At 41.6% G+C, this 26,807-nt stretch overlaps 1 protein-coding gene across 3 annotated transcripts in view; it reads right to left on the reverse strand.

Annotated features, from left to right (window-relative positions):
* The window catches only part of CPM (carboxypeptidase M), a 28,012-nt gene extending 1,847 nt beyond the window's left edge, over positions 1–26,165 (reverse strand). The window contains exons 1-7 of one of the 3 annotated variants that reach the window (XM_050970179.1): positions 25,769–25,866; positions 25,396–25,552; positions 10,363–10,460; positions 3,703–3,875; positions 2,062–2,246; positions 1,640–1,810; positions 676–828 (exon numbers count right to left, since the gene is read on the reverse strand). In XM_050970179.1, the coding sequence (XP_050826136.1) occupies positions 676–828; positions 1,640–1,810; positions 2,062–2,246; positions 3,703–3,875; positions 10,363–10,460; positions 25,396–25,552; positions 25,769–25,843 (1,012 nt within the window). In that variant the 5' untranslated portion in view covers positions 25,844–25,866. Of the gene's footprint in view, positions 1–675; positions 829–1,639; positions 1,811–2,061; positions 2,247–3,702; positions 3,876–10,362; positions 10,461–25,395; positions 25,553–25,768; positions 25,873–26,006 lie in introns of those variants that run through there. The other 2 variants (XM_030238485.2, XM_050970180.1) reach the window with 2 other exon arrangements.
* Between the last annotated feature and the right edge of the window lie 642 nt (positions 26,166–26,807).

The following is a 26,807-nucleotide window of genomic DNA, read 5'->3' on the forward strand; positions in this document are numbered from 1 at the left end:
TCCCCCCTTCTTTTTTTGTAATTTACAATTAGTCAGACTCTTGTCTAGTATTTCCCAAAGGCAGAATACCAACAACATCTGCTTATGAAGTAGTTTCCCTTAATTCCCACCCACCATTTCAAGGCAGCACAGGCAGAGATAAAACAGCAGTCAGATATTTAGGGCAACAAAATGCAAGATAAGCAACAGGTTTGTGCAAACCCTTCAACTCATTGTAAAGCACCACAGCTTCACTAAGCAGCACTTCTCTTCCAAATGTGAAGCTGGATCACACCTAGAGAAGCCTTTCAAATTTACAAAATCCAAGCAGCAAAGACCCATGACACTTGTGCTGAGGCACACTTAGAGACCTTTGGAATTCCTATTATCCCAAGGCTGCTCAGGAATACGAGGGGAGGGGGGAAGTGCATGGTCAGTCAGCTCCCTGGGCCAGTCCTTGCTCCTGCCCCAGCACATTCAAAGCCCCTTGCACACCTGTAGTAGCCCCTTGCCTGACACACTTGTAAGTTCTCCTGCCTTACAGGCACTTACAGCCATCCCTGGCTTTGTAGCACTTCCTGTTCAGAAGCTCCCAAGTCACCACCAGATCTGTCCCCTGTGAGCTGTGACACTGACCCAGCTGCTGAGGAGTTCCCTCCAAGCTGGCCTTCACTCTGCCCCCACTCCCATACCCACCTAGGTGTACTTGTTTGATATATTCGATCAGAGCAACTTTGTTGTCTCTCCAGAACTTTCCCAGCTGGTCTTCTGGAGGATATTTACAGCATGACAGCTCCAGTGTAATTTCAAAACACTGTCCCCAGACATAGTTGTAATCTTGCATTCCACCTTAAAAGTGAAATAAAAGCGTTTTCAGCTGCAAAGAAACACTAAGGTCAAATTAAAAGACAAATAGGAGAGTTATAATGTTGGTACTTGCATCATACCTGTAAGAAAAGTAATTCAGATAAATTATTCCTCAATGCCACACTTGTATTTACTGCCTCCTGTGAAAAACCAACTTAATTATTAACTCTAGTTACTCACAGAGTGTTGTTTTCTAAAACATACTTCATTTTGGAAATGATGATGGTTGTGGCTGAGAAAGGGTGGGTCTTTGACTTCATTCAAGCTTTCCCAGCTAAAAAGGGACAGATAGGCTGGCATAGGATTTGCCACAGCCAAAGCCATTCCAAACCCTTTTAAGTTTTTTTTATGGAATGAAAACAACATACACAGTGCACAGGCCCCGTATTCTATCTGGCTACACATAAAAAATAATGAAAACTTTCATTTCAGTAATTAAACATGGACAACACATAAATAGAGGATTGGTTTTCTTTCTGAAAGGAGAAGATCTTGATGCCAAGCAGTGTGTGCACACGTATATAATGTATACAGCTACTGCAGGCCTTAAGCAAGGGCACAGAAGCAGGCAAACAGCAGTGAGCACCTCATTCACTCGTGTAATTGCTGGCTGGAGGAGTCTGAAAACACCCAGGTCCTGCTCACAGAATCTGCATGAATGAGTTGACTTGCTTCCCTCATCAGCTCTCTACTCTGACTAAAATCACTGCCCTTTCAGCATCAGAGATGTCAGGAGAAGGTGAGAAAATATCTTACCAGGAGCAGCTGAATGAAATACCAATGACGTTCTTACCTTCCAGCTGGTACCAAGAGTACCCGTTGGTAATGCCTTCTGGGAAGGTTTGCCTGTTGTCACACCCCATCCCTTTGTACATGCTGGCATGGTTGGAAGAATAGGTTTTTGCCAGGTGAATAAAGACATCATCATCTGGAGATCTGCTGTAGCCTTTCAAAGAGCCAGTAACTGCAGAGTGAAGATAGCCATTGTACAACTCTCATTACTGGTAAAACACACACTGTTGGCTTACATGCAGGATAAACATCTCCCAAAAGGCCATATTAGGCAGTGAATTTTCATGGGGTTTATCAAATTCCACCCATCCCAGCTCAAAAGCTAGAAGAACTTTGCAGGAATCCTTATAAATTTTGCTTTGGTACAGTGAAAGTTCCTAAACCCAGTCAGTTGTGGGAGAAGGGAGTTTGTCAGCAGCTTACCTGGGTTACCATTATCAAAGGTGTAACTGGCAACCAGGGCACCCCCATGCAAGTTTGCTGAGAGAACAAACGTTTCATTTTTTATCCAGTCCATTACTGCTCGAGTCTCTGGCTGAATCTTGGCGCTGTTGTTTTCAAAGGCATCGGGAAAATTTCTGTTCAGATCTTCTCCATTCCTGTTGTACCTTGGAAAGAGAGAAGACGTTCCCATTAGTGTTTTGCCTGTGGATGCTTCCACATCACCAGCCTCACAGTTCTCCAGATCTTGGTGTGCTAGTATCTTCAGGGGACAGGGAAGGTGACCATTTTTTATTTCTCAAGCATTAGAGTGATAGACTTCAGTTTGCTTTTTGGCAGCACTGGAAATTTCATAAGCCACAATAAAACAATTCTAAGTGGAAACAGAGAATATTTAACTTGCACATAGAATGCACACCTACTCCTAAGTGAATTAGAAAAACCAGATCCAGATCAGAAGGACTTTGTCCTCTTCCTGTATGTTTGTATAGAAGGCCAAGGTAACTATTGAATGGCTGTATCCCTTAGGCTGCTCTCACCCTCAACAGACAGAAAAATTTGAGTCAAACACAGGATGCATTTTTCTCCCTGAACCTTAACACCCAGCCTGTTCAAACACTCTCTTGCTTTTCCTCTCAGACAGGTCAGTACAGGAATGAAGAGGGTATTCACTGTTGACTGTGTTAATTTTTGAGCTCAGTCTGTTAAACTCTGTCCATTTGACAGTGAGGGGATAAAAAATACCCACCTCCATACAAGTCCCATCTATTTGCTGAGGAATACATTTTTTCTTAATAAAAAGGATGGCCTACACTGGTCACCTAAAGAAGAACTAAACTTCCTAAACTTTCTTTTCATTTGTTTCTGATGCTGCCAAGGCCAGTGATCGAAGACAACTTCTAGCTCATGGGTTTGCTTTTTCTGCACATTCCAAATCTGTCCTCTGGGCGTTTATTCCCATTCTCTCACTGTCTCTTTCCCTCTTCTAGCTTGTTAAGCTTTTCATCCCCTTTTTGGTCTCTGCAATAGTCACAATAAAGAATGCAAAAGCAGCACAGGATGCAATGCCAAGTTACATTTTCTTCTGTGTAGGTTTTTTTTCCTACCATCACTATTAGCAAAGAACCCATTATAGCCAGCTCTCCTTGTTTAACTTCTCCTTACTAAATCCACATTCAACATGATTTTTAATCACACGGCCAAAGTCCATTCAACAAGCTTAGACACACCTTTTCTCATTAAGAAGGGTTAAAGAATTCTCCAACTGAAATAGATCCCTGTGGGTGGAATTTTCCTTCTTTTCTTGTGGCACTCTAAAGGTGCTACAAAATAGAGAATTGTGCTTGTATTCGCAATCTGGGTCTCCTGCCTAAAAGGTGAGGTCATTACGCCATTCTGACCAATTTTTTCTGGCTCCACCACATATAAACACCAGTCTGACTCAGTCTTCCAGAAACTCTGTGCCATAACAATGTGTCTTCAGAAGGGCACAGGCAAAAATTAGCCCTAGCACATCCTGTAGACTCTGCTCTCCTCCAAGTGTGATTCAGCCTTCTGGCTAACTGTGATTATTACTCCCCACCCATTTATTTTACCTCTCCCACCCTCCTAAGCCACCCTTACCTTCCTCGTGTGTAATAACAATCAGGCACTTTTGTAGCTTCAAATCCATCAGGATTCATGGATGGCATGATATGAACCCGGGTGTTATTGAGCAAGCGGGTAATGACTGGGTCACGTCCATAGCTGGTCACCAGGAAATCGATCAAATGGAGCAGGATTTCTCTCCCAACAGTCTGTGTAAAGAAGCACAGAATTTACTCTAAGTCTGATATAGGAGAAGAAAATAAATAAATAAAGATCCACTGCCTTGAACTTCCAGGTTTTTCTTATGGACTACAGAGACATACAAGGCATTTGAGAGCACACTGATCCACACTACTCTGTTTTGTGCTCTCCCCTAAATATATTTAAAGCAACTGAATAGATTAAAGGAATCACTGGAGGGTTTTCACATGGGTTTTAAACCCAGATCAACCAGACCTTTTTGTATAATGGGAAACTGACTGTGTCAGATGCACAGCTTAAATCTTGCATGGATAAGGAACAGCTATAACAAAAACTAAAGCTGCCTGATAAACATCATGTGGGCTTGGGAACACTCCTCTGCATTTCCTCAGTCCCACTGCAGGGCCCCAGCTCTGTGCTCTGACCCCACACATGAGTGCCAGTGCTGTGTGGCACCACCTGGCAGTGGAGCTTCTGAAGGAAGGGAGGACAAGTCTGCCACGTTTTCCAGGATGCCACAGAGCAGGATTTTTTCTTGTTGATCCTCTTTCATGGGAAGTCAATATTAACACAAGAGGACATATAGATACTTCTGTTACATTGCTTTATATTAATATTATGAGCATGTGCACTGGGGAAACCAAATAAATCCGTAGAACAAAACACGGAAAGACATTTGGATAAAGACTTTAGGTCAAGGAGAAGCAGTGGCAGAGAAAAAGCTAAACACGTATTTTTGTTCATATAAGTTTGTGTAAGTCATGAAGGCTGACATCTCTCTTTAGTCTATCAGATTTTAGGCAAAAGAGTGTCAAGAGTTAAGGCCAATTCTGTGCTACCCCAGAAAGCACTGCTGATGTTCATTGAACCATACTTTCCAGGGCACTTTCCACAGCACTGTGACCCATGCCTCAAGGCTGCTTTAGGGTTCCTAAACCTGTCTGGAAAGGGAACAAACCAAGACTTGCAAGTAGATGAGTTCTAGAGGTAACTTATCTCTACTTTATCTCCAAGAATAAAGCCTGGTATATCACAACAGGATCTAAACCAGCACCTGAGTATGTGAAAACAGACTGCTCTGCAGGTTTGATAAATATACTCTGTGAAATCCAAGAAGGGATGCAACAGAACCTGTCTTGTACAGGCAGCTCTTGAAAAGGGCGATAGACATCTTGGGAACATTATAAGGGTGGGGGAAGAAAGGAGAGGAGAGGACAGGACAGGGGAGGCGAGGAATCGGCCAACTCATGGCCCTGGGCATGAGAGATGAAGTTACCAGACTCAGAATCAGCAAGAATAGCTCTACCACAGAGACAAGACTGGACTGCTGCCTGGAGAACCTGGGAAAGTGCTCTTCTCCTACTGTACTTCTCTTCAGTGCCTGACCAAAAAAAGTCCCAAAAAGAAAGAGCAGAGAAGCAGGAGCAGAAAGGGGAAAAAAGAAAAGTAACAAAAGAATGTGGTGGAAAAGAACAATGTCTAGAAAGAATGAAAGACGACCAGATTTTCACAGATTATATTATTTGCAATTAAAATTAATCCCAGATTTACTTAAGTTTCTCTGTGCACTTTCAGATGTCAGCTTCCTCCTCTGACCCAAAGGGAGAAAGTCAGCAGGAAAGGCTTCCAGTGATGCTCAGGGGAAGCCTTGAATGAAGAAGCAGGCATGTGTCAGGGCATGGATCAATGCTGTAGAAAAGGTGCAACTGCTGCTGCTGTACACAAATCCTTCCAACTTCCTGACTCTGCCTGCTGGCAGGGCTGTGTCAGCACCCTGCTCAGCTGCCACAGGGATTACTCAAGAAGCCTGAGCGGCAGCCAGTCAGCAGATTAAGGTTAGGTCCAATTGCACCTGTGCTGTAACACTTTACTGGGTTTAGAACAGTGCTGTTACCACATGATAGAGACCTAATACCAGGGGACTATGGGTGGATGGACTCTGCCCATTTTTATTATTAAAATTCTTTCCTTAAACATGGCCTGGTTTTTAAGCTGAAGGATGTTGAAAGAAAGATCCAAACCGTCAGGTAGGACCTGTTCAGGGCCACACAGCCTTGCCTGGCTCCTGCTCCTGACTCCAGCCCTGGCTGCTCCACAGGCCAGGCTCAGCATACCAGGCACAACCCCACCTAAGGAAGCTCCCTGTGAGCAGCAGGCCAGCCTGGTTTCCCACTGAAATGCCACACTTGCAGGATGTTATTTTTAACACTTGTACTGCACTAATTATCACACACCGCTGGGACACACCCCACTGGGGCTGTCCTTGGCTAAAACACACCAGTGCTGAAGCCACTGCCTGTGCCAATAGTTTGGCACACATCCCTTCATTTCTACAGCAGCAACCTCTGTGGCCATCTGAGAAATACCACATCTATGACAGGGAAGTGCAGCTCTCTGGTTTATCAATGCAGGAAACGCTTCTGAACCAGGAACTGGCACAAGTTGTTACCACCTGGTCAAACTCCACCAGCTTCAGGATTACCTGGCTGAGACAGAGGCAGCTTTTTCTTTTCCAACTCAGGAGAATGTGAAGAAAGATAAGGAAAAAAGTAACTGCAGCAAGGCAGTGTTAAAATGTGCTGAAACAGACCTCAGCAACATCCAGCTGTTTTCAAAGTCTGTTGTTAGCACTGAGATTTGATTGTATTGAATTTTGAAATCTCTGGTGCTTCTGACCTTTTTCACGTCACATCAGCTAACACTGAAGCTAGGTGGAAAATATTTCACTATACAATCAATGTTTTTAATAAATAGTGGGGTTTTTCCTAGAGCAAATGTTGTTTCCCTGCATATCACTTCACTGATATATCACACACGGGAATATGGGCTTAGGATTCCTTATAGCAGTATATGCAAGTATTCTGTAAGTTGTGCAGTACATGCAACATTCTTTTTGTGCAATCAGATGACAAAAAACCAGCCTTTTTTTCAACAGTGGTATTTTGACAGTAAATGCAGCTTCCATTAACTCTTTAGAAATAAGAGTTAGAAATTCTACACAAGAGCCATTAGTTTTTGTTTGGCGTTTTTTTAAGACTCCATTATATTGATCACAAATAAATCTACTCCAGCCCTTATTCACTTAAGCCCTAATATTTCAGGAAACCCTACTGTGGATATGACTGTGTCTGTGATGACATGGAAAATAGAACAGAGTTGCTGTAACTTATTTCACAAGATAAGGCAGCAGAAAAACACATCCATTCATGTAGGCTAGTCCAGACCTATCAGTATAGGCTCAGTTTCACACAGTGAAAGAGGAAAAATACTATTTAATATAAGATTTTATACTACTCTATCATTATATTATTGATATTAGTGGTTTATTTTTATTATTTATAATAAATTGTTGTTTATTATAAATGATTATATTATTTAATATTATTTGCATTGCTGCTATTTTATATGCTGAGAAAATAAAGTGGTCACAAGTGGACACTTTTAAAGAAAAGGACTGATATCAGCACTGGCATCCTGAGAAAGAGTTTATCTTGTGATGGCCCAGTTGCACTACAGCTGCAGAAAGTTAAAGCCATACACTCAACACATGAAAGGTGGAAAGCAGAAACCCACAGGAAGTTTACAGCTTGTTCAGATGTGCTTTTCCTTAAAGGCTTTCCCTGCAGTGATATACATGGCTCAGGAAGAGCCTTCCAATTAGATCCTGGCTGTTCAGTTGTATAGAATGCACTCTAGTTACTGGCACAGGGGCCCCAAATGGTTTTGCTCCATTTGTGACTTAGGAATATTTGGGGGTTGGTTGTCGTTGATGTTAAGCAGGAGGAGTTCTTCCCCAGGGAGGAGTGTGTGACTTAGAAAGAGAAGGTCTTTCAAGTAAGAGCACAAGACTGGGACAAGAGAGGCTGCTGCCTAATTCAGAATGGGGGTTGCCCCAGAAGATCAGGCAACCTCTCCCTCACCTTCCCCCTGCAGACTTTATTAGCATTTCAGAGGCTTGTGCATTTTGTGCAGTCACTTACCATCATCTTGATTAAAGTTAGCTTAAATCAGTTTTCATTTGGCTAAGGTTAAACAAAAAGTACAGCTAAAAATGGTGTCCAGCTTCATGCAGGCAACATAAGGAATGGGAGAAGTTTTTCGTTGCCTCTCAGTGGATCTGGGGCAAAAGTTCACTCTGTCTGGCAACAGTGAACACAAATGACAATCTTTTAAATCTTGGCTGGTTAGGTCTTAGAGTATCAAGAAAAATAAACTTACTTAAAAAAAGAAATCTTTTCAGTTCTGAAAAAAAAATACTCCTCTGATGGTATTGTGTACTCAGATTACTTTATTAGAACTTCCCTATTGGGCAGCTTTCCAAATAACCTAGATTTTCTTCCAGCAGCACGTGTGAACAGCCCACACACATGCAATTCAGGTTCCACCCCAACTTTTATGTTTTTGGAGCAGTGGGCCAGCTGAGTCAAAGTTAAGTGTCATAGGCATGATCATAACAGGTTAGAAGGGTGGCATCACCAAACAACACTTGAGAACAGAACTTCTCATTTTGTATCTTTTGTGGAAAACATCACTGAAACACAAAAGACCTGACTGGATCAATGAAGCCATAATCCCACAATTTCAGTTTATGAAAGACTCTGGCACACAAGTTGAAGCTTGTTGTTAGTGCAAAGCTTATCTGCTTAATACATTGTGGGGGTAGTTGAATCTATCCCCAGTGACTAGTCCAGCAGAATCTTACATTATGGGGAAAAAATATTCAAGTTCCCCAATGCTTCTTTATAGGAGGAATTAATTTCCTGCCATCTGAAATACATTTAGGATCAGATAAAAAAAATAACCAAACACCAAATATGTTTGTATGCTTATTTGTTTCACCTGTATGTACCAGAAAACCACATACAGCAAAAATCATCATGAGGAATAGCTCTATTTCTGGAATGTTCCCTAGGTCTGACAAACAACTGGAATGGCCTTAGCCAGGCGGCTCAAGGATCAACCCTGCTCACATCGTTTGGCACCGTGTCTGTCTTTAAAAGAAAATCTAGCCTCATTTCCTCATGAAGTCAATAAAAATCTCAGATCCTAGGCAGTGATCTGAGCTGCCAATCCCCAGCAATTCCCAGCTCTGTGGATGTGCAAACAATGTGCGTTTCTATGGTCAAAGCTCCTTATGTGTATCCAGCTGGGCAGTGATAATGACAGGGGTGCTTCCTTGTGGAGACTTCAGTATGTGTGGCCTTTTGCAGTCCAGCAATATTGGATTTGCAAGCCAGCCTATTCTGGATGAGATCATATCCTGCCCTCCACCTCCTCCCCACCAGAGCTGGGTGATTTGCACTCAGAGGTTTGCCATCCCCTTCAGCAGCCCGCAGGGACTGCAGGATGGAGCCTCAGTTCCTGGATACCTCGGTGACACGCGATAGCTTCCAGGAGCTGCAAACCCTATCTTGGGCAGCCAGTAACAAACATACCCATTTGACACCATGAATCAGCTTCCTCCCACACAGAGTTAAATTCCCAAGCTGTCAAACTCCCAGCAGCACTTTGAGCAAGGCCAGTGTTGAACAAGGTGAAACTAGCCTAAGTTGGGGAAAACTCTTGGCGCATCATGTCACAAGCGCCTGTAGGTGTGCAAGCGCTCACACACAGCAATAACTCTTGACACGTTACCCTTTGCACAGGATACACTGTCTACCATATCTATCTTTCTTAGTTTTGGGAATTCACAGTCTAGCACATATATATAGGTATATATCTTGCTACTCCTGTTAAATTATTTAACCTTCACACGAAAGACCACATAAAAACATATTGTGCAGTTTAAACTTATCCTGCAGATGACTAATCAGGTAAAGGGAAAGAATAAAAGAGATATAAAGCAAAAGAGTACTATAGAGAACAGTAAAGCTTTGATTCTTTCTGATTCAGATTCAAGTAGTGCACCAGGTAGGCTCATATTCATAATTTCTCCTTGATCATTAATAAGCGGGCATTCTTCCCAGAGCAAGTCTATTGTTCTGGCATTGCTTTTTCTTTTGTCCTCTGTGTTATCTCAGGTGAATCTAGCTGCTCCTAGCTTAAGGTTCCCAGGATAAATTTTCTTCCTACAATAAATAATTTGATGCTTCACAGTAATTATTATTTAATCTTAGGATGTATTTGAAGAGTTCTATCAGTCATATTTCATGCCTAGGCAATAACAATGTACAAACAAAGTACTGCATCTGACTCACTGCTGGGAAACTTAAAGCCTCTGGGTTTACTCACTTGGAGAAGACAAAGCTCTCTACTTAAAAGAGGTCTTGAGTGTAGGACTGTTGGACTCTTCACCATGATGTAAGGTCTCCTAAGGCCCTTCCACTTAAACAAGGGAACTTTATTCTGAAAATTCCTCAATAAATACACACATATTTTGTCTTCCCAGAGTTATGACATACCTGAATAATAAGAAGCACATGCCTGAGAGAAGCTCACTCTAAATCTCTGGAAAGTGTATTTGGTATAAATGACATTGCAAAAATTGAAACGTACCTCATCCCCATGCATATTAGCAACATACTTGAACTCTGGAATGCCAATCTTATGATGGGTTGGAAACCTTCCCAGAACAAGAACCCACAGGTCTCTACCTTTAAGAGGGGAAGGGGAAAAGACATTTTTTAAAACAAGTGTAAAATTATACAAGCCTTAGAAAAATAAAAAGAGTTGGTCATTAAGACCATTGTACAAATTCTCGTATTTCATTGGTGCCCACTCAGTCCTATATAAAACATATAAAAGTAGACTGTGGGGTTCTTTTATTCTACGAGTATTTGCAATATTAGTTATAGGAATAAATACGCTTTGCCTTCTGCCCAAGTACATAATAAACACTGCAATTTCCAAAGCATTTAACCAGGACTAGAAAAGAGGGCTCTTTGGGGTTTTTTTGGGGGTTTTTTGGTTTTTTTTGTTTTGCTGTTGTTGTTGTTATTATAATAAACACTTTGCAAATTAAATTTAGCAAATAAGCCCATCCTTTACCCCAAAAATTTTTAAAGCATAAGGCTTTTCTGAAATATATACAGAAATTTCATTATCACAGAGAAAGAACATCTGGTTTTGTACTAAAGGCAACACAAAAAAGCTAAACATAGTCATGCATTACTACTCAGAAAACAGGAGGTACCAGAAAGAGCTGTATCAGAGACATATTTCAAATATATCAGCAGGGAAAGAATTAACAGCTACAGAAAGAGTATTAGTTAGGACCACTAAAGCTGCACAAGAAGCTGAACTTTAAGTACCAAAATAAACATACATACATTTTGGAAGTCCACATTTAAGCAGAGGGAGAGGGAAAGGAGAGGAGATTTTTTTGTTATTATTTTTAGTGATTCTGTGGCATTTCAGACCTCATCTGCAAAGCTGTGCTTCCCACTAGTCTGCTCAGTGAGGTGGAAAACTCAAGTTTCAGTAGATGGCAGCAATGAAACTGGACCAGTTATGTGATAATAGGAGAGACTGGCTAAAGATTGCTAATGCCCAGACCTTGCAAGCGTGGTAGCTGCCCCCAGCTCCACATAGGTCCTGTTGGGACCCACAACCTGTCTGAGAGGAGCCCAGCCACCACTGCTACTTGCAGGACAGATAGGAGATAAGAATTGCTACATGCAGTACTATAAAAAAGCCCTATTTCCTAAATCTTGGTGGATCATCAAATCTGCAGTAAACAAACTCTGGAGCGTATCAGCTTCCCATCCCCAAAGGCATGGCCACTGTAGTCATGCACATACCACAGCATTTTTGTTTTCTTTTCCAGCTGTGCAAGTGGCTCACAGCAGCTATACCACAAGGGTCATGACTTTGGGAATGGGAGAAAAACTTGAAGAGGACCAAAGCAACACTGCAAGATGCACTGAAACAGTTGTAAGAGAGGTAAAACTGAAGACAGTGGGGCCAAGCTAAATTCTCAGTTAACAGAATCAAGAGTCTTTGGACCAAGAAGCAGCAAGACAGTGCTGAGATCTGACAGATTCAACCAAGAGTGATCTCAGTATGCCCTGGTTTTACAGATGCTCTTGAAGACATTGGTGTTCAACCCCTGTAACCATGCCATGCACAGCACAAAGCTGTGAGATGATGCTACTGACTCTTTCATTAAAGGACAATGTGAGCAAGCAATCCATAGTTTTAATAATAATTTTGTGGCAACTGATTTGGTAAGAAAGCTAGTTATTTGGCCTTGTTGTATGTAGAGCCACTGTCTCATAAAAAAAGAAAAAGTTTGATTCTGTAAGCTTAGACAAGTTGCAGAGTGGAGAACCCAAAGATACTAGCTTTTAATCACTTCAAAAAGGAAAAAGAAAGAACACACATCATCTCACCCTAGTCCTTTTCCCTTCCAAAACCTCCAGAGGTCCCCTCTAACCTCAACCATCCTGCAGCTCTGTGAAAACAGATGACAAGTCTTGCTGCAGTAGCATATGTCTGGAACTGAAAACAATCCTAGTAGTGAAAAAACTGTTATTCATAATCAAGTGTGGACAACAACCTCAAGTTACTTTCCAACTCTGCAATGTGTCATTCTCTCTATAGCTGTATCCTGGGGCAACTTGCAATGAATTACTAAGGAAGTCCATCTATGATTCTTTGTCCTCATGCCCTGCAAGCCCGGCTTCCCAGCTCTCATTCCCTCTCTTGGAAGGCAAATTCAGACATCCCTCCTTGGTGTCAGTTGCCATGTGGACTTCTGCACCAAGGGGAACACACCTGCTTACAGCAGTGACTGCAGCCTCTCTGGCACAGCCCAAACCCAAAGTGGCTACTGCAAACCTACAACATGCAGCTCATCACACACACTCAAGAAAAGAGTCCACGTAATGTGCTCTAGATGTTTCCATCATTGAAGATTTTCTACAAATAATAGTGTATTCTGATATCAAATTAGAAAATAATACTTCCAGTGTCTTGCCACCAGCAGTACTCATTCCTGCTGCTCTCACTGTGGATTGCCCTCATGGGAAACACAAGGAAGAGCTAAGTATAGACTAACATTAAGTACTGATGTAAATTGGTTTTTCCTGCATTAGTGTTCAGACTGTTTAGAGTTTGTGTGAGGGCCATCTACACAATAAACACTCCCATGAACTGAGATACCAATTATTTCCTGGCATTTCCAGCTTGTAAGAAGTACTAAACCTTCCATTAACAATTAAAATACATTCCTGGGTCTGCTCAGCCTGCAGTACTGGATAGTGTATCTGGGAGGGATGATGTAAGATTTCTTTCCATACAGCTGTAATTAACTGCATGTAAAAAGACTCAGCATATGGATGGTTTCCTTTAATCAGCAAAGCCTAGATAACTCTGGTTTGGTACCTGAAGGGAACAGCTAAGCTTCCTCTCATGCTTTGAAAAGCCATTTCTCACTGCTAAATTGCCAAACCAAAACTGACGTCAACTAATTAGTGAACTATATTTCAAGTGATGAAGACAAACGTGTGTTTCTAACTGTGTGTCTCAGGACAAGTAACAAGACTTGTATTGGAGCAGAGCCAGACCACACAGCTTCTAGTAGAATGAGAAGCCTTTCTAACTTTTCAAAGTTTTCTAGCATTGCCACTAGTTTGCAACGCAGTGTCATATTCTAAACAGGATGTAGAATAACTGGTAATTAAAATGAAGAATTGAAACTGATCTCCAGGTCTACTAGGAAAGAAATCAAATCCATTTGTAGATGTTAGAATCTGGATTGTGCTCCCTGTTTTTGTTCTGAATTTTATTTCTGCTTTTCTTCACTTTGTTCTTTACAGCTTCATTTATGAAAAACTCAATTTCAAAGAAAGCTATGGCTAGGAGATGAAGTGAAATGACTGGGGAATGGCTCAGACCCACTGTCAGTAGCAGTCAGGCTAGGGTACTGATTCAGAGCTTGCAAGCTTGCAGGGAGGACCACTTTGAACAAGAAAAAGCAATAGACTGACTACAGTCCTCCTGGGTTAGCCATGAGTTGCACACTGGCTTCATGGGTAGGAATTACTGTGATGCTGATCTGTGCTGAGGCAGCCCCTGCCTGAAAGGTGCAGGACAGAGAGGAGGAGAAGAGAGATTAACTCTCATTAGAATGCAAGGTCCCAGAGCAATTCAATTATAGAACCAATCTCAGAATCATTGAGCAGCCCAGATTAGAAGGAACCTCAAGAGATCATCTGGGCCAGCCCTACATGGGAAAGGAAACCTAGATAAGATTATTTAGCACTTTGCTCAATTGCATCTTTAAGACCTCCAGTGGGGAGGACTCTACCTCATTTCTGGTGAAGTCATTCCAGTGAATGATTCTCACTGTATACAATTTTCTCATATTGAGATGAAACCTCTCACAGTGCAACTTGTACCCATTGCCCCTTGCTTTTTTCCACATTGCTTCTTGTGAAGAGAGAGGATCCATCCTCTTTATAGCCACTCTTCAAGTACTGGAATTCTGTGACAAGATTCCACCCTAAGCATTCTCTTCTCCAGGCAGATGAGCCTCCTCAGGGCAACATTCTCTACCACAGCTAATGAAGGACTTCAAGAGTAATTCCTTTTGCTAAACTACCATCAGCAGCACCTTTGCCCTGAGGTACTCTGATTTGTCAGTACCAATTCAAGCTGGAAAATTTAATGCCATTTTGGAACTTTTCTTCTGCAAGGGAACTGCCCAAAACCACACATGGCTTGCTTCAGATTCTAAGAGAATTTGAAGTACCAGTACATTATTTGTATAACCAGAAATGGTTAATCAGAATGACTGATGTAGCAGTATTGCCTTACAAACATGAACAAAAGTGTGATTTTAATCTAGCCAGACTGAGTAAAGCACTGCCAAAATAAGCTACATACCTGAAGCTGAAATCAGACAAACATCTGTAAGAACAACTGCACATCAAATTCTTTTGTGAGCATTTTTCCTTACTTTCAGGTATACCATGGTCCTCTGAGACAGAATGGATTAGCTAAAGACTCGTAGCACTGGCATTAGTAATGAACAAAGTTGATATGCCAAGAAGAGCTAGGACACTTTAAATGAAAGAATGTCTTCAAGATATTTTAAAGAATAAAGAGATACAGATCAATCACATACATCAACCAGACATGTCTGGCAATGTTCAGCATTGTGCTTAGGTGAGCAGAAAAAAAAGTAAAAGCACCCAAGGTAACGTTTGGCTACAGGTTTATTATTAGTCAGTGCTACAGGCACTGACAGCCCCTGAGTCCCTATGTGGGGGCCACTGCTAAATTAAAACTTCTGGCCTCTCCCCACCCATCCCTTATTACAGACTTAAGGCACTCTCTCTGGGCAAAAAGTAAATAGAAATATCAATTTCCCCCAATTTAATCAGCTCCTATCTAATCCCAGAGGTTACACCAGTCACTCCAAATTAGTCAGCACCATATAAACAGACTGAAGGAATAAACAATGACTCTAAAAAACACTAGATACAGTTTACTTGTATCTAAAGCACTTGAGAAGGGAAGGGAGTCAAAACAATTAATGGTTCACATGCTTGTTTATCTTCCTAAATGTTTAACTAAATCTTTGGTTGATTGGGATCCATAGCTGCTTTGGACACTTTCACAAGACTTGGATCTTAGGAGAACAGCAACTCTTTCTTTCCTATGTATATGTGAGTCATCACTGTACCATTTCCAGTTCTCATAATCAAGTTGAACACTCTTTATATAAAAAAAACCATGAAAATTTGCCAAAGCAGAACACAGTCTCTACAATAGTGCCTTATAGGTTATTTGAACAAAAATCAAGAAATAAAATAAAATTTGTAAAAGCCAAAGAAAAACAACCCAGAGGGAATATTGGTTTTAAATTAAGATATAGTAACCTTATTCAGTATTGCTCACTAAGATGAGAACACCACAGACACATAGAAATAGTCAGAGCAGGCTTTTTCTATTATTTACACTGATTGGTTTCATATTTACACCCAGAAACCAAACAGATTACTTTTCCCTCTTCGCCATCTCCTGTTTCTATCACCACAGGGTTTTCAAACCTAGTTCTTAAAAGGTGTGCTTTATTTTCTGAGAAAGCTGTGAAACTGGTAAGCATCCATACCAGTTAATTTTCAGAAAAGCTGTTGTATGCATGACAGCAATAAATGTCACCAATAGTACCACTGGATCACCAGGAATAAAGTGATTGCTTGTAACACAAGCTGGCCATAAGGGAGAGGGGTCGTTTGTTTTAAAGTGCAATTTATCCAGATTCAATAGTTTTGTTTAGCCTACACTTTGACCACCAGAGGCAGAGGATGAAGAACTATTTCTGCCACTTGAAGGTAACACAAGGAGTATTCTACAGGTTGTGGTTCACACATGGCTGAGAAGTTACTGGTGTTTTGAGGATTTGAGTCCTGAAGTACTTCACCAAGAGACTTGCTGTACCTATCCCGTAAAAATCCTTGTCAGATATTATGTTTGCCTCAAGAATAGGAAGCTCAAACCCATACATAACTCAACACTGACAAGCAGACTCCTACAAATCCAGACACTGAGTAGCTCTCCCTGCCACCCCTGTCACTGAGTTACAAAAAAAAAAGGGGGGGGGGAATGGAGACTAGATAAATTTTTAAAAAATAATCCAGTCTCCAGCATGATCATCTCTTTCTGGTTTAGTTAACAAGCTACATTAGTCTGACCAGCGTTTCCAGAGTCTCTCCTAAAACAGGTAACAAATAGCTCTATAAACACCAGCAACTGGCTTTCAGGAAAGGCAACAAAGACACAAGGCAGCAACTAAGGATCAGGCTGTGTCACCCCCTACAAGCAGAGTAATTTGGTCCTTAGTCCCTTGAACAAACTCATTATGATGGCCTTTGTTTATTCTTGGGATTTTGAGATCAGCCTAATGCAATTGTGTATCAAAGCAAGTTTTGTACTCTAGGCACACCAGGATCAGGAAATATGCCTCATCAGAACCATCCTGGCTGCACACTGCTTGAAGTCCATGCCAGGGAAGGCATCTGTGCCTACCTTATTCCCCTAATTTTCTCTAGCTGCTCTTTGGAAAACAGAATAATGGACACAGTAGGACTGCATTTCTTATCGAGAGCAGAACTTGCTTTTATTTTAGATTTAGGATAAATGTTACTTTTTCAGATGTGCTCAAGCTCTGTTTAAATGCCCCAGGTAACTGCAAGACCATGGATGCAGAACACACAGGCTAGGCACAAACAGGAAATGTAACTCAACTGTCCTAAATCCACTGTGAGCTTAGCATGTTATGTAGCAGCTACAGTAATTTAATTAAGTGCCTCTGACTGCCATGGTCTGACCTTTCCCATAACAACAAGTAAGCCCTAGATATCAAACTGCAGAATCATCTGCCTAGAAACATCCTCTACCCTCTTTCTCACATTTGAGCCACTGCACAGCTTATAAGAGTGAATAGTTTTACAAGGACAGTATTCTCTTAGCTGTCAGGGGAAGAGATCTACAGCCAGTCCTATGCATTATCTTTTTCTAGGTCCATTTCTTAATATTAATCTTCTAATTAATAAAAAGAGTTCCAAAAGGAGAACTTTTAGAAAGTTTAGAAATCACATGCACATTCAGATTTCCTTTAAAAAAAAACCCAGCCCTAAAAACTATCCAGATCTCTCTTCTACACAAAAACACGTGCAGAACGACTGTCTAAAGAACAAATGCTACACTGTAAGAAGTCTTGCAAACAATTAATTAATGTATTAGAAGTAGGTCTCCATGTACTTATGTGAACACAATATGCCATAGCTACACACAGCAAACCTTTAATTAGGTAGCCCTGAAAATAAGCAAGACTGGTTCCTTCAAGGATCTACAGCCAGAGAGGCAGAAAGGCTGGACAGAAGGGATGCAGGGCACACTGCTCTTCTTCTTCTGTGGGAAGTGAATGGAAAGCTACCAAAAGCACTTTTCTACTAAAAAGTCTCATTGTCTAAAGTGGGGTAGGAGGGATGTGTCACTAAGCTCTCCTCAGCTAAAAGGAGAATGCAGACAAAAATTGACCACCTGGGTAAAACTGAGACACAAGAGTTTTATTTCTTTCAGTAAGTTTGTGACTAGGATCACATTTCATTTACAGGGCTAAAAATGAATGCACAATGCTCATTAATACAGAATCCTACAGTGAGTGAGGGGGAAAAAACATTCATTTATGTCCATTATGCACTGCTGTTAGTACCCTGAGCTCTGTATTTTAGTTAGTTTTAAAACAAACTAAACCCCCAAACATAAAATCTCTTACATATTTACTTCCTCAACACCAGGAAAGGATATGGATACTGCATCCACCAGCTGCAGTTCCTGATTCTGTGTGACACAAGCTCCAGAGCATTGCTAACTTCACTGGTGTGAGTTACAATATCCAGTAGTCAATTCTGCCTGTTTCTAAACAAGCACAGAGAGCTGCAAAGCTTTGCTGATGGGAAACAGGGTGGCTGCAGCTCTAAGATTTTTATTGCTCTGAAAAGAGGTTGACACATATACACTGCAACCAGACAACTACAAAGCAAAAGGTAGAGAGGAAGCAGGAGAACAGAGATTTTTCTCACAAGGCTGATTCTAAATAAATATTACTCATGTGAACAGTGTACTATTTCTAAACAGATCAGATCTTTCCATTTTGAAGTTACAACATTAAAACTTCAGTACTAGATAACAATTTATATTTGAGACATGTTTGATCTATGTTGCTAGGATAGGTTCCCCTCACACTTTATTTATTTATTTAAGCTGGGACAGAAATCTCTGATGCAGCATGTTCTACAGGAAAAAAACAAATGAACAAATTTTCCTCCATAATTTTCGGAAAGAAGTGTATTTAAGTAGGAGAGATCATAGAAAAAATGATTGACCAATTCACAGCAAGTGTAAAGAAGAGAAAACTTAAGCAAATAATCTTACTTTCACTGCAAGAGAATAGGAATGTAGAGTCAGTGACTGCATCTCCAAGAGTAATGTCTAATCTTTTAAATGTCTGATGCTGACCAACCAACATGCTTTTTATAAATGACCCATGTAAAAAGCATAGTTGTACTGACAAAGAGAAAAATTAAGCCTTGTTATCATCAGATAAAATCTTGGTACTTGGCTATTGGAGGACTGATTGCACACAAACTACTTGTGTCTCATCACAGGAGTCAAACTGCTAGAGGATGCAGTCAGATAATATATGAACCCATATTTCAGTATTTCAAGAATTTTTAGCTTCAGTTAGGACAAATAAAATCTAAAGCTAATATAGTAATGGTGACTTCTATTTAAACATGTGATTTAGAGCAAAGCTCAGTTGGGAGCTGGAGACTTATGAATACAAGTTAATACTTCTTGTTTTTAAAGTCATTATTTAGTTTTCACTAGATAGACCATGAAGGAGCTAGTACTCCTTCTCTGTTTTATTTCCCCTTCCCATCACAGTGAGGGACATGATGTTCTACAAATAGAGTTTACAAGGCTATTAATATCAAGCCTGTCTATGAAACCAAACACCTTTTCAATAATAAAATGAGCATGTAAACCTACTTAGAATCTTGTTAACCTACATTTATATGCCACACATACTGTCAAAGACAAGAACAAAGACGGTTATGAGGAAAGACATGAAAGAACAAGTGACCCATAACAGGCAAAAAAAAAATTCAGAAGTGAGCAAGCATGGATAAGAATTTAACTATCACAATAAGTTTTAGAATGCCCATTTTTACATGGAACTCTGGACTGGAACTAAGCAACCTTAGTATGATTTGCATGGGGCCCCCAGAGTGGAAAATGTTTCATTCATTCTTGTTTCTAAAAACAAACTTTGAAAAACCTCAATGTTTATATCATCTATACACACCATGCTTGCATGACAAGCCTGTAAGGAAATTTGTGGGGTGGGGATAAGGAGGAGGGAAGGGAAGAAGAGACAGTATCAAGGACAGGAGACAGGAGGAAAGTCATCTGCAGCAGTCAAATGGAACAAAGCTAAGGTAACAATCCTCTACACAAATACACCCCACATAATGTAACCACAGAAAAAATAACTGCAATCTAGTCTTTAAAGACAACACGCTTGCTATGGATTTTTTCATCTAGGTAATTTGTTTATTTTTAAGACAAAAAGAATTCTCTCTGTTACCTTTCATTTTTCTTCCTACTTTTAAAAACACTAGCACTAGCATTTAATAATGGGTAACACAAAGAAATTCACCTTGAAGTACAGTGGGCTGTATAAAACCTTGTCATTCTATTTTTGTGCACTGCCAGAACCCCTGAGCCAACCCAATAATTCCAGTAGAATACAAACATTTTATGGGTAACGAATTTCAGCTTTGTTTTCCCCAGCAGTAAAACTTGTCTTCTAGTACTTTAAAAAAGTAAAAACATCCAGAATATAAAAGTCTGTAATGTAAATTCAATAGAATTCACTTTACTATTGATGGTAGTAACTCAGGCTTCTTCCATACTGTGTCACAATAAACAACTTAAAATAAGTTCCCAGCTACATACACAGACTATTTATGTGTAGATGAGACAAATACAATACCTGGCCTCCTATTATTAAATATTTTCACTGAAGTGCAGTGAACCTTAAATCAGTACTCCCCTGTTCAACATAAATGCCTAAAGGTATCAGCCACCCATAAATGCCTGAGGGTATCAATCACTCTGTGTCAGAAGAGTCAGGAGGTCTAAGCTGACCTCTGGCACACCTTGGGCACACATTCCACTGATGCTGGTGAGGAATGATGGACAGGTTAATGGCCTGGGTTTTCTACTGACTGTAGTATCAGGCACACGTTGCATACAGCACTACCTGAGTCCTAAACCCTAGCACGCCCTATTGCTGAAGTCACAGCTGCTTATCAGATGGAAACCTGGGCATGCTCATTCCCTCCTGTTTTCCAAGGAGAAAAACACACGAATGCAGGCAGGAAGGAGACAAAGTGCTCCAACAGGCACCTTGTCACTGAGAGACCTGGCCTGCTGGGAGCCCTGCTGAGCACACCTTCCCTGCAGTCCACAGCACAGTCCATGCACTCCTGAACTATAAATCCCACAGCCACCATACACACACCCCCTGCACGCTGCAGCCTCTCCTGTTCACAGAGCAGGGACAGCAAAGTGATGATAAGCAAGACTCACCACTTAAAAACAAAACCAAAAAATTTCCCCCAAAGTTAGCGAAGTGTTTAAGATTAATGGATAGAATGTGTCTGTCCAAGGGCAACAGAGAGAGCAACTGAATACTGGTGTTCACTAAGCATCAGAATTGGATGCCACATATTTCTCAACCAAAGAAGCTCTCAGGACAGCTCTTTTGCAAGGTATTTCTGAGAATTTCTAGTGGAACCAGAACAAAATCTGGTCAGTTTCTTTTAGTTTTTGCCTCTCCAGTGATATGTATTAATATCCCTTTGGCAGATTTTAAAGCCAACTTTGAAACTTCATTAGGTAAAGACAGGGGTACTTTAACCATACACAACCTTTCCCTCAGTGAGCAGAATCTGGCCTGAGAATGTTTACAACTGTCCCAAAGTTGACTGGAATTCTAAAAGTGCAGACTGGCCTCCAGAAAACCTAGATCTAAACCAAGCTGTAATTAGCATGCTAACACTTTATCTCAATCCAGAGTGTATCTGAAAAGGCTTTTTAGAGTGTGGGTCTACTACAAAAGTTACTCCATTCTTTCAATACCTGGCTGTTTTTGTCCTCCTAAGGAGGTCATCAGTTCACTTAGAATCCTTAAATTGGCTTCCCACCACCCTCATTTTCTTCTCAAAGAATAACAACAGCACTGTATCTTGAACAATGAAAAGATCATACACATACATGGACTATTTTCCTCTTGGTAATGCCCTCTAGGATTTGCTTGCTAAGAGTCAGTCTGTTTTCCACTGGGGTGGCATTAGGCAGGATGGGTTAATATGATTACACCCATCCCAGACTGATGCAGCTCTGCAGGTTCCTCTATTATTATGGAGTGCACACACTGTTCTGAGGTTGGATTTGGATATATCAGAAAATTAAACTCCTACAAAAAGCTTTTATAACTTTATTCAACAGCACACCTGAAATAATATAAAAGAATTGAGGAATTTTCTGGGCCATCACACATCTCTGCCTACCTGCTGCTAAGACAGTATCAGTTTCTCACAGACCAAATTACCTACAAAGCTTGAGGGACATGATGATATCTACTAAATTAGACCAAAAGGTAACACTCAGTTTTGTCAGCCAATGAGCTACATCTTTTAAGCTCCTTTCTCCCCTCATTTAAGGATAATAGCTTAGCAGATGAGATACATAACTAAATATCATCGCTTCCAAATCAGATCTGGAGACTGAACAGGCCTTTGCCAGTCTAGAACACATTGTGTTCAGTGATTTGGCAGAGGGGCTCCTAGTAATCTGGCAGGGGGGAATTTCTATATGGTGATGTAAACCACCACAAAACAAATTGGGTGTCTTTCCATTTGTTTTCCATTGAGGATCTTGGTACAGATTCTGCTGTGCACACTCCTATTACAGTCTACATGCATCAAATGAACACACTGTGTAAATCTCACCTCAGATTTACCCCTGACAAATCACACCTGACTGTTTGGCTTCTATGCAGAAATCACTGACTTAGCGAGAGGGAGCAAAGCACCCTATTTCTTTAGTCTTGACCTTAGCAAGGCCTTCAACAGAACCACAGATTCAGGAATTGCATGGGACCTCTGGAGGTTATCTGGCCCCACTCCTCTCCTTAAGCAGGGCCACCTACAGCCAGCTGCCCAGGACTGAGTTCAGACAGCTGTTGAATATCTCTAAGGATGCACCCTGGGCAGCCTGTTCTGGTGTCTAGTCTAGTCACCCTCATGGTGTCTTTGTAAACAAACTGGGATTATGGACATGGGATTATGGATTAGAGGATTAGACTACAGTAAAGTCAGAAGCTGAATGGACTGAACAGCTGGTGGCTCAAGAGGTAGCAGATTATTAGCAGCATTCCACAAGGGTCAGTACTGGGGCTGATGCTGTTTAATATCTTCATCAGGGCCAGAGCTGCCATTCAGAGGGCCCCTGGTAAACTGAAGGAATTGCTTGTCAGCAGACTCATGGAATTTGACCAATATAAATGCAAAATCCTGCACCTGAAGCAAAAGAACCCCATGTATGGATTAGGATTATCAACTCAAGAAATAATCCCATGCAGGTACAGACTGCAGACTGGCTGGGTTGCAGCTGTGCAGCTGAAGGGCTGCAAGGTGGCTCAGGTACCAGAGACTCTGCAGAATCTCCACCCTTGCAGACATTCAGATGCAGAATTAATTACTAAATTACTTTATGATCTGCCTGAAGCAGGTGAGGCTTCTGACATGAAGAGTGTTTCGATACTTCTCTTAAAGAACTACATATCATCACTTTAGTGGTGGTAATACACAGGTCCCTGTCACCCTCCACAACTTCTAAGAGCTGGATTTTTATATCCTTGCAGAGCTCTGAATCTACACACACTGACCAATAGTCAAGCCTTTACTTTATATTCTTCATAATTCAAGTCTAGACGACAGTATAGAATACTAGATAATATATTAGCTAAAATATTAGATAAAATTGGATATAGATTAACAAATAACATGGGAACAACAGCCATTCATGGTAATAGTAAAATAATGTCTGTTGACTTTATAGGTGTTACTTTGATCCATGGGATATTGTATTCACCATCAAGAATTTTCATATCAGGAGTATCAAATTACTACATCACATCGATCTCAGTTTTACAGTACTTAAATTAATTTTTGTTTCTCATAATCAAGAAGTACATTTTGCTACCATGGTTTAGCCAATTGGCAGGAGGACAACACTAGTAAACCCAAACAGGCGTGTGCAGCACAGTCTTGCTTGTGACAGCTCTACTGAGAATAGAGGAACAGAACTTCAACCCATGGACCAAAATTGAAACTTCATTTTCGCTAGAATTCTATAACCACTGTTATCATAAAACTTTCTTTTAGTATGAACAAAAAAAACCCCCAAATTAGACCCTAATTCAGTACTGTCCCCTGCCATATTGTAGGTGACTCTGAAGGCTCATTTCTCAACAAAGGTAGAAATCTCTTAACTTCTAGAAAAAACTGAAAGAATAGAGGAGCACCACACATTTTTCACTGCCATTCCTCTTTACGTGGCACTGAGAATAACAACGAGGAGAGCCCACACAATTCTCTTCTCAGAGTTTGGCAAAGAAGAAGGTAATATATCAAACTCTGAATGATGTTTCAGTGCCTTGCTCAATCACAACCAGGAGATGATGATTTTCCAGTTTTCAGGCTGGTGGAACTCAGACGAGTTGAACACCTCATGTTATCAGCTTTCAGGTATCTAAATATGTAAAAGCCAAAGTTCCAATCTCTCAGGCTGGATGAAAGGTTTTTGCCTACCCGCCCAAAGATAAGCCAGCTGAGTTTCTGGCAGAAAAGTCATAATGTATTCCTATCATCAGAATGTTAGCTAAGTTCTCTAAAGGTATGAAAATGAGGATGTGAATAATTGCTAGTTTGCACTGGAGGGAACTGTACTTACAGGAACTAACCTCTTGCATGGATGAATAACATAATCCAATCTAATTCTGCCTTTGATGAAACCAAAACCAACACAGTTGAAACAACTTTAAGATTCCTTGTCTACTTTGAGTTTTATGGTAAAACAAGTGAGAAGGCATGAAAATATTTTCATGATCATCTATCGAGAAGAATACAGATTTTTTTTTTTAATCACAAGCATGGATTTGATAATAGATGCTACAAATGTCTCCTTCCAGTGGTATGAAATGGGATTAGAGGAACAGATGACGTTTCTAAAGAATGGCTTTTCTATCTAGTTTTATAGCTCTTCTCAGAGTGATTTAGTTTCTTGAACTGAAATCTAGTAAAGCAGTTTGGGGTTTTGTTTGCTTGTTTTCTTAGAATTAAAGAGATGTACATTAAAGTCCATATGCAAATAAACACCGATCTTTTGAATCCCTTTTGAAAAATTAGCCACTTCTCCCCAAATTTATGGTAAGAAAGTACCAGTCATAGGGAGATAAATTAAAATATCAATATAAGGTCAGAAAAGTGATTACTGATTTCAGTACATTTTCCTGTAACATTTAAGACTGAAATCCTATTCTTCATCTACAGCACAGGACCTTGTATCAGAAGGTATTTTTAACACAACCACAAGTTAGGAAACACACTTCTTTAATTATAGTGCACTCAGAATGGGCACTTGGCAAAGGGGTCCCACACATTCTACGCTCCATAAAGACGAGCCCTCTTTCTGAAATTGCCACTCAGGACGTTTCCAATTCTCAGAAACATAAGTGTTGGGAGAACTTTTACCCTGATGACACGTTTGATGCTTCAGCCAGAGTGTGTTATTCACGCTTAAGCAAGAGGACCACGAAACTTTAAGAGGTTGGTTAGAGCAGCCCCGCCGCCAGCAAGCAGCCACGAAACGCCACCTTTATCCACACCTGCCCCGATTTAATTAGAACAAAAAACGTCTCTCTGCTCGCCCCACCGCGCTTACCTTCCACCGACCGCCCGATGCTGTGCAAGTGGGTGAGGGAGGGGTAGGCGGCATGCACCCCTCTCAGGTACTGCTCCAGCTCCGCGGTGTGGTGGTACTTAAAGTCCAGCGCGGCCGCCGCAGAGGCCAGGCAGAGGATGAGGATGCCCGCCACGTCCTAGGAACAAACAGATGAAGCTCCGTCCGCGGGCTTGTCGCCGGGCGGCGGCGGCAGCGCCGGGGCAGCGGCCAGCCCGCGGAGAGCCCTCCCTCCTTCCCTCTCCCGGTGTCTCTCCCTGTGTCTCCCCCGCCCTGCCGTGCCCTGCCCTGCCCGAGCAGGTGCTGCCCGCCGTGCCCTGCCCAGCCCTTGCGGAGCAGGTGCTGCCCGCCGTACCGCGGCCGCCGCCCGCATGCTGCCGCCGCCGCTGTGGCACTGCCGCGCCGCGCCGCGCCGGGCGGGGGCCGCCATCCCCCGGGCCTCGCCCTGCCCTGACTGACGCGGGCTCCATCCACTCAGCTCCCCCGGCCCGCCCAGGGGTCGGGGCCGCGGGACAGGCACGGACAGACATCCCTCCCCTTGTCGCTTGTCCCCTCCCTCCCTCCCTCCCTCCCACCTCGCCGGAGGTTCCCACCTGCGCGGTGCTCGCCTCCCGTGCGGCGCTGCCCTCCCTTCATCGGTCCGTGCTGCTTTTTCCTCGTTTTTTTTACCGGAGGGGGTAAGCGGTGCCTGTAGGGCTTAAAAAACCCCGAACGACGAACCGGGGAGGGGTGCGAACGTTCACGTTTTGGCTTTTGGCGTTGTTTTGATTCGCAGGAGGGGTTGTTCAATAAAAGCCAAGCTCCTCCTCAGCACCTGTGTGGTCGTGGCGTACGACCAGGACGGCAGCACCTGGGGGGCCCAGAGCCGAAGCCTGCTGCATGAGCAGTGAGAGAATTCATCTGCAAATCCAAATATCTACCTAGCGCTATTTTTGCTTTGGCTTTTTTGTTTAACGATGACTTTTTAATAGGCTTGTATTTGCTTACTAAAAGGGCTGGATTCTATCTACAGAATTAAGTGTTTTTCTTGGTTCTGCACTAACCACGTTGCCTTGGGGATATCTTGGTCTTGGAATTCACCACAAAGGCTCTTTCATCACCTTTTGTTGTCTTGAAGATTGAAAAGAACTAAGAGAAAGAAAGTTAAGCTTGCTTCCAGGAACAAAAATTGGGATAGTGTCTGCATTTATTTTAAAATATGAATGTGGATATGGCTGAGTATTAGAATGCAGCTGCTTGTAAGTTCTGTATAATCTTAATGAGAAAAAAGTTCTAACCACCAATGGGATTTCATCTGCTTTCTTCTGAAATTTACTGTGCTGGTTAATGTCAGAAAAGGATGTTAAATGAAATGAACCTATGAGCCAATCTCCAATAACAAGTCCTGTGTTCCA

Source organism: Serinus canaria, chromosome 1A (genome assembly GCF_022539315.1).
Source record: "Serinus canaria isolate serCan28SL12 chromosome 1A, serCan2020, whole genome shotgun sequence".
Classification (NCBI taxonomy): domain Eukaryota; kingdom Metazoa; phylum Chordata; class Aves; order Passeriformes; family Fringillidae; genus Serinus; species Serinus canaria.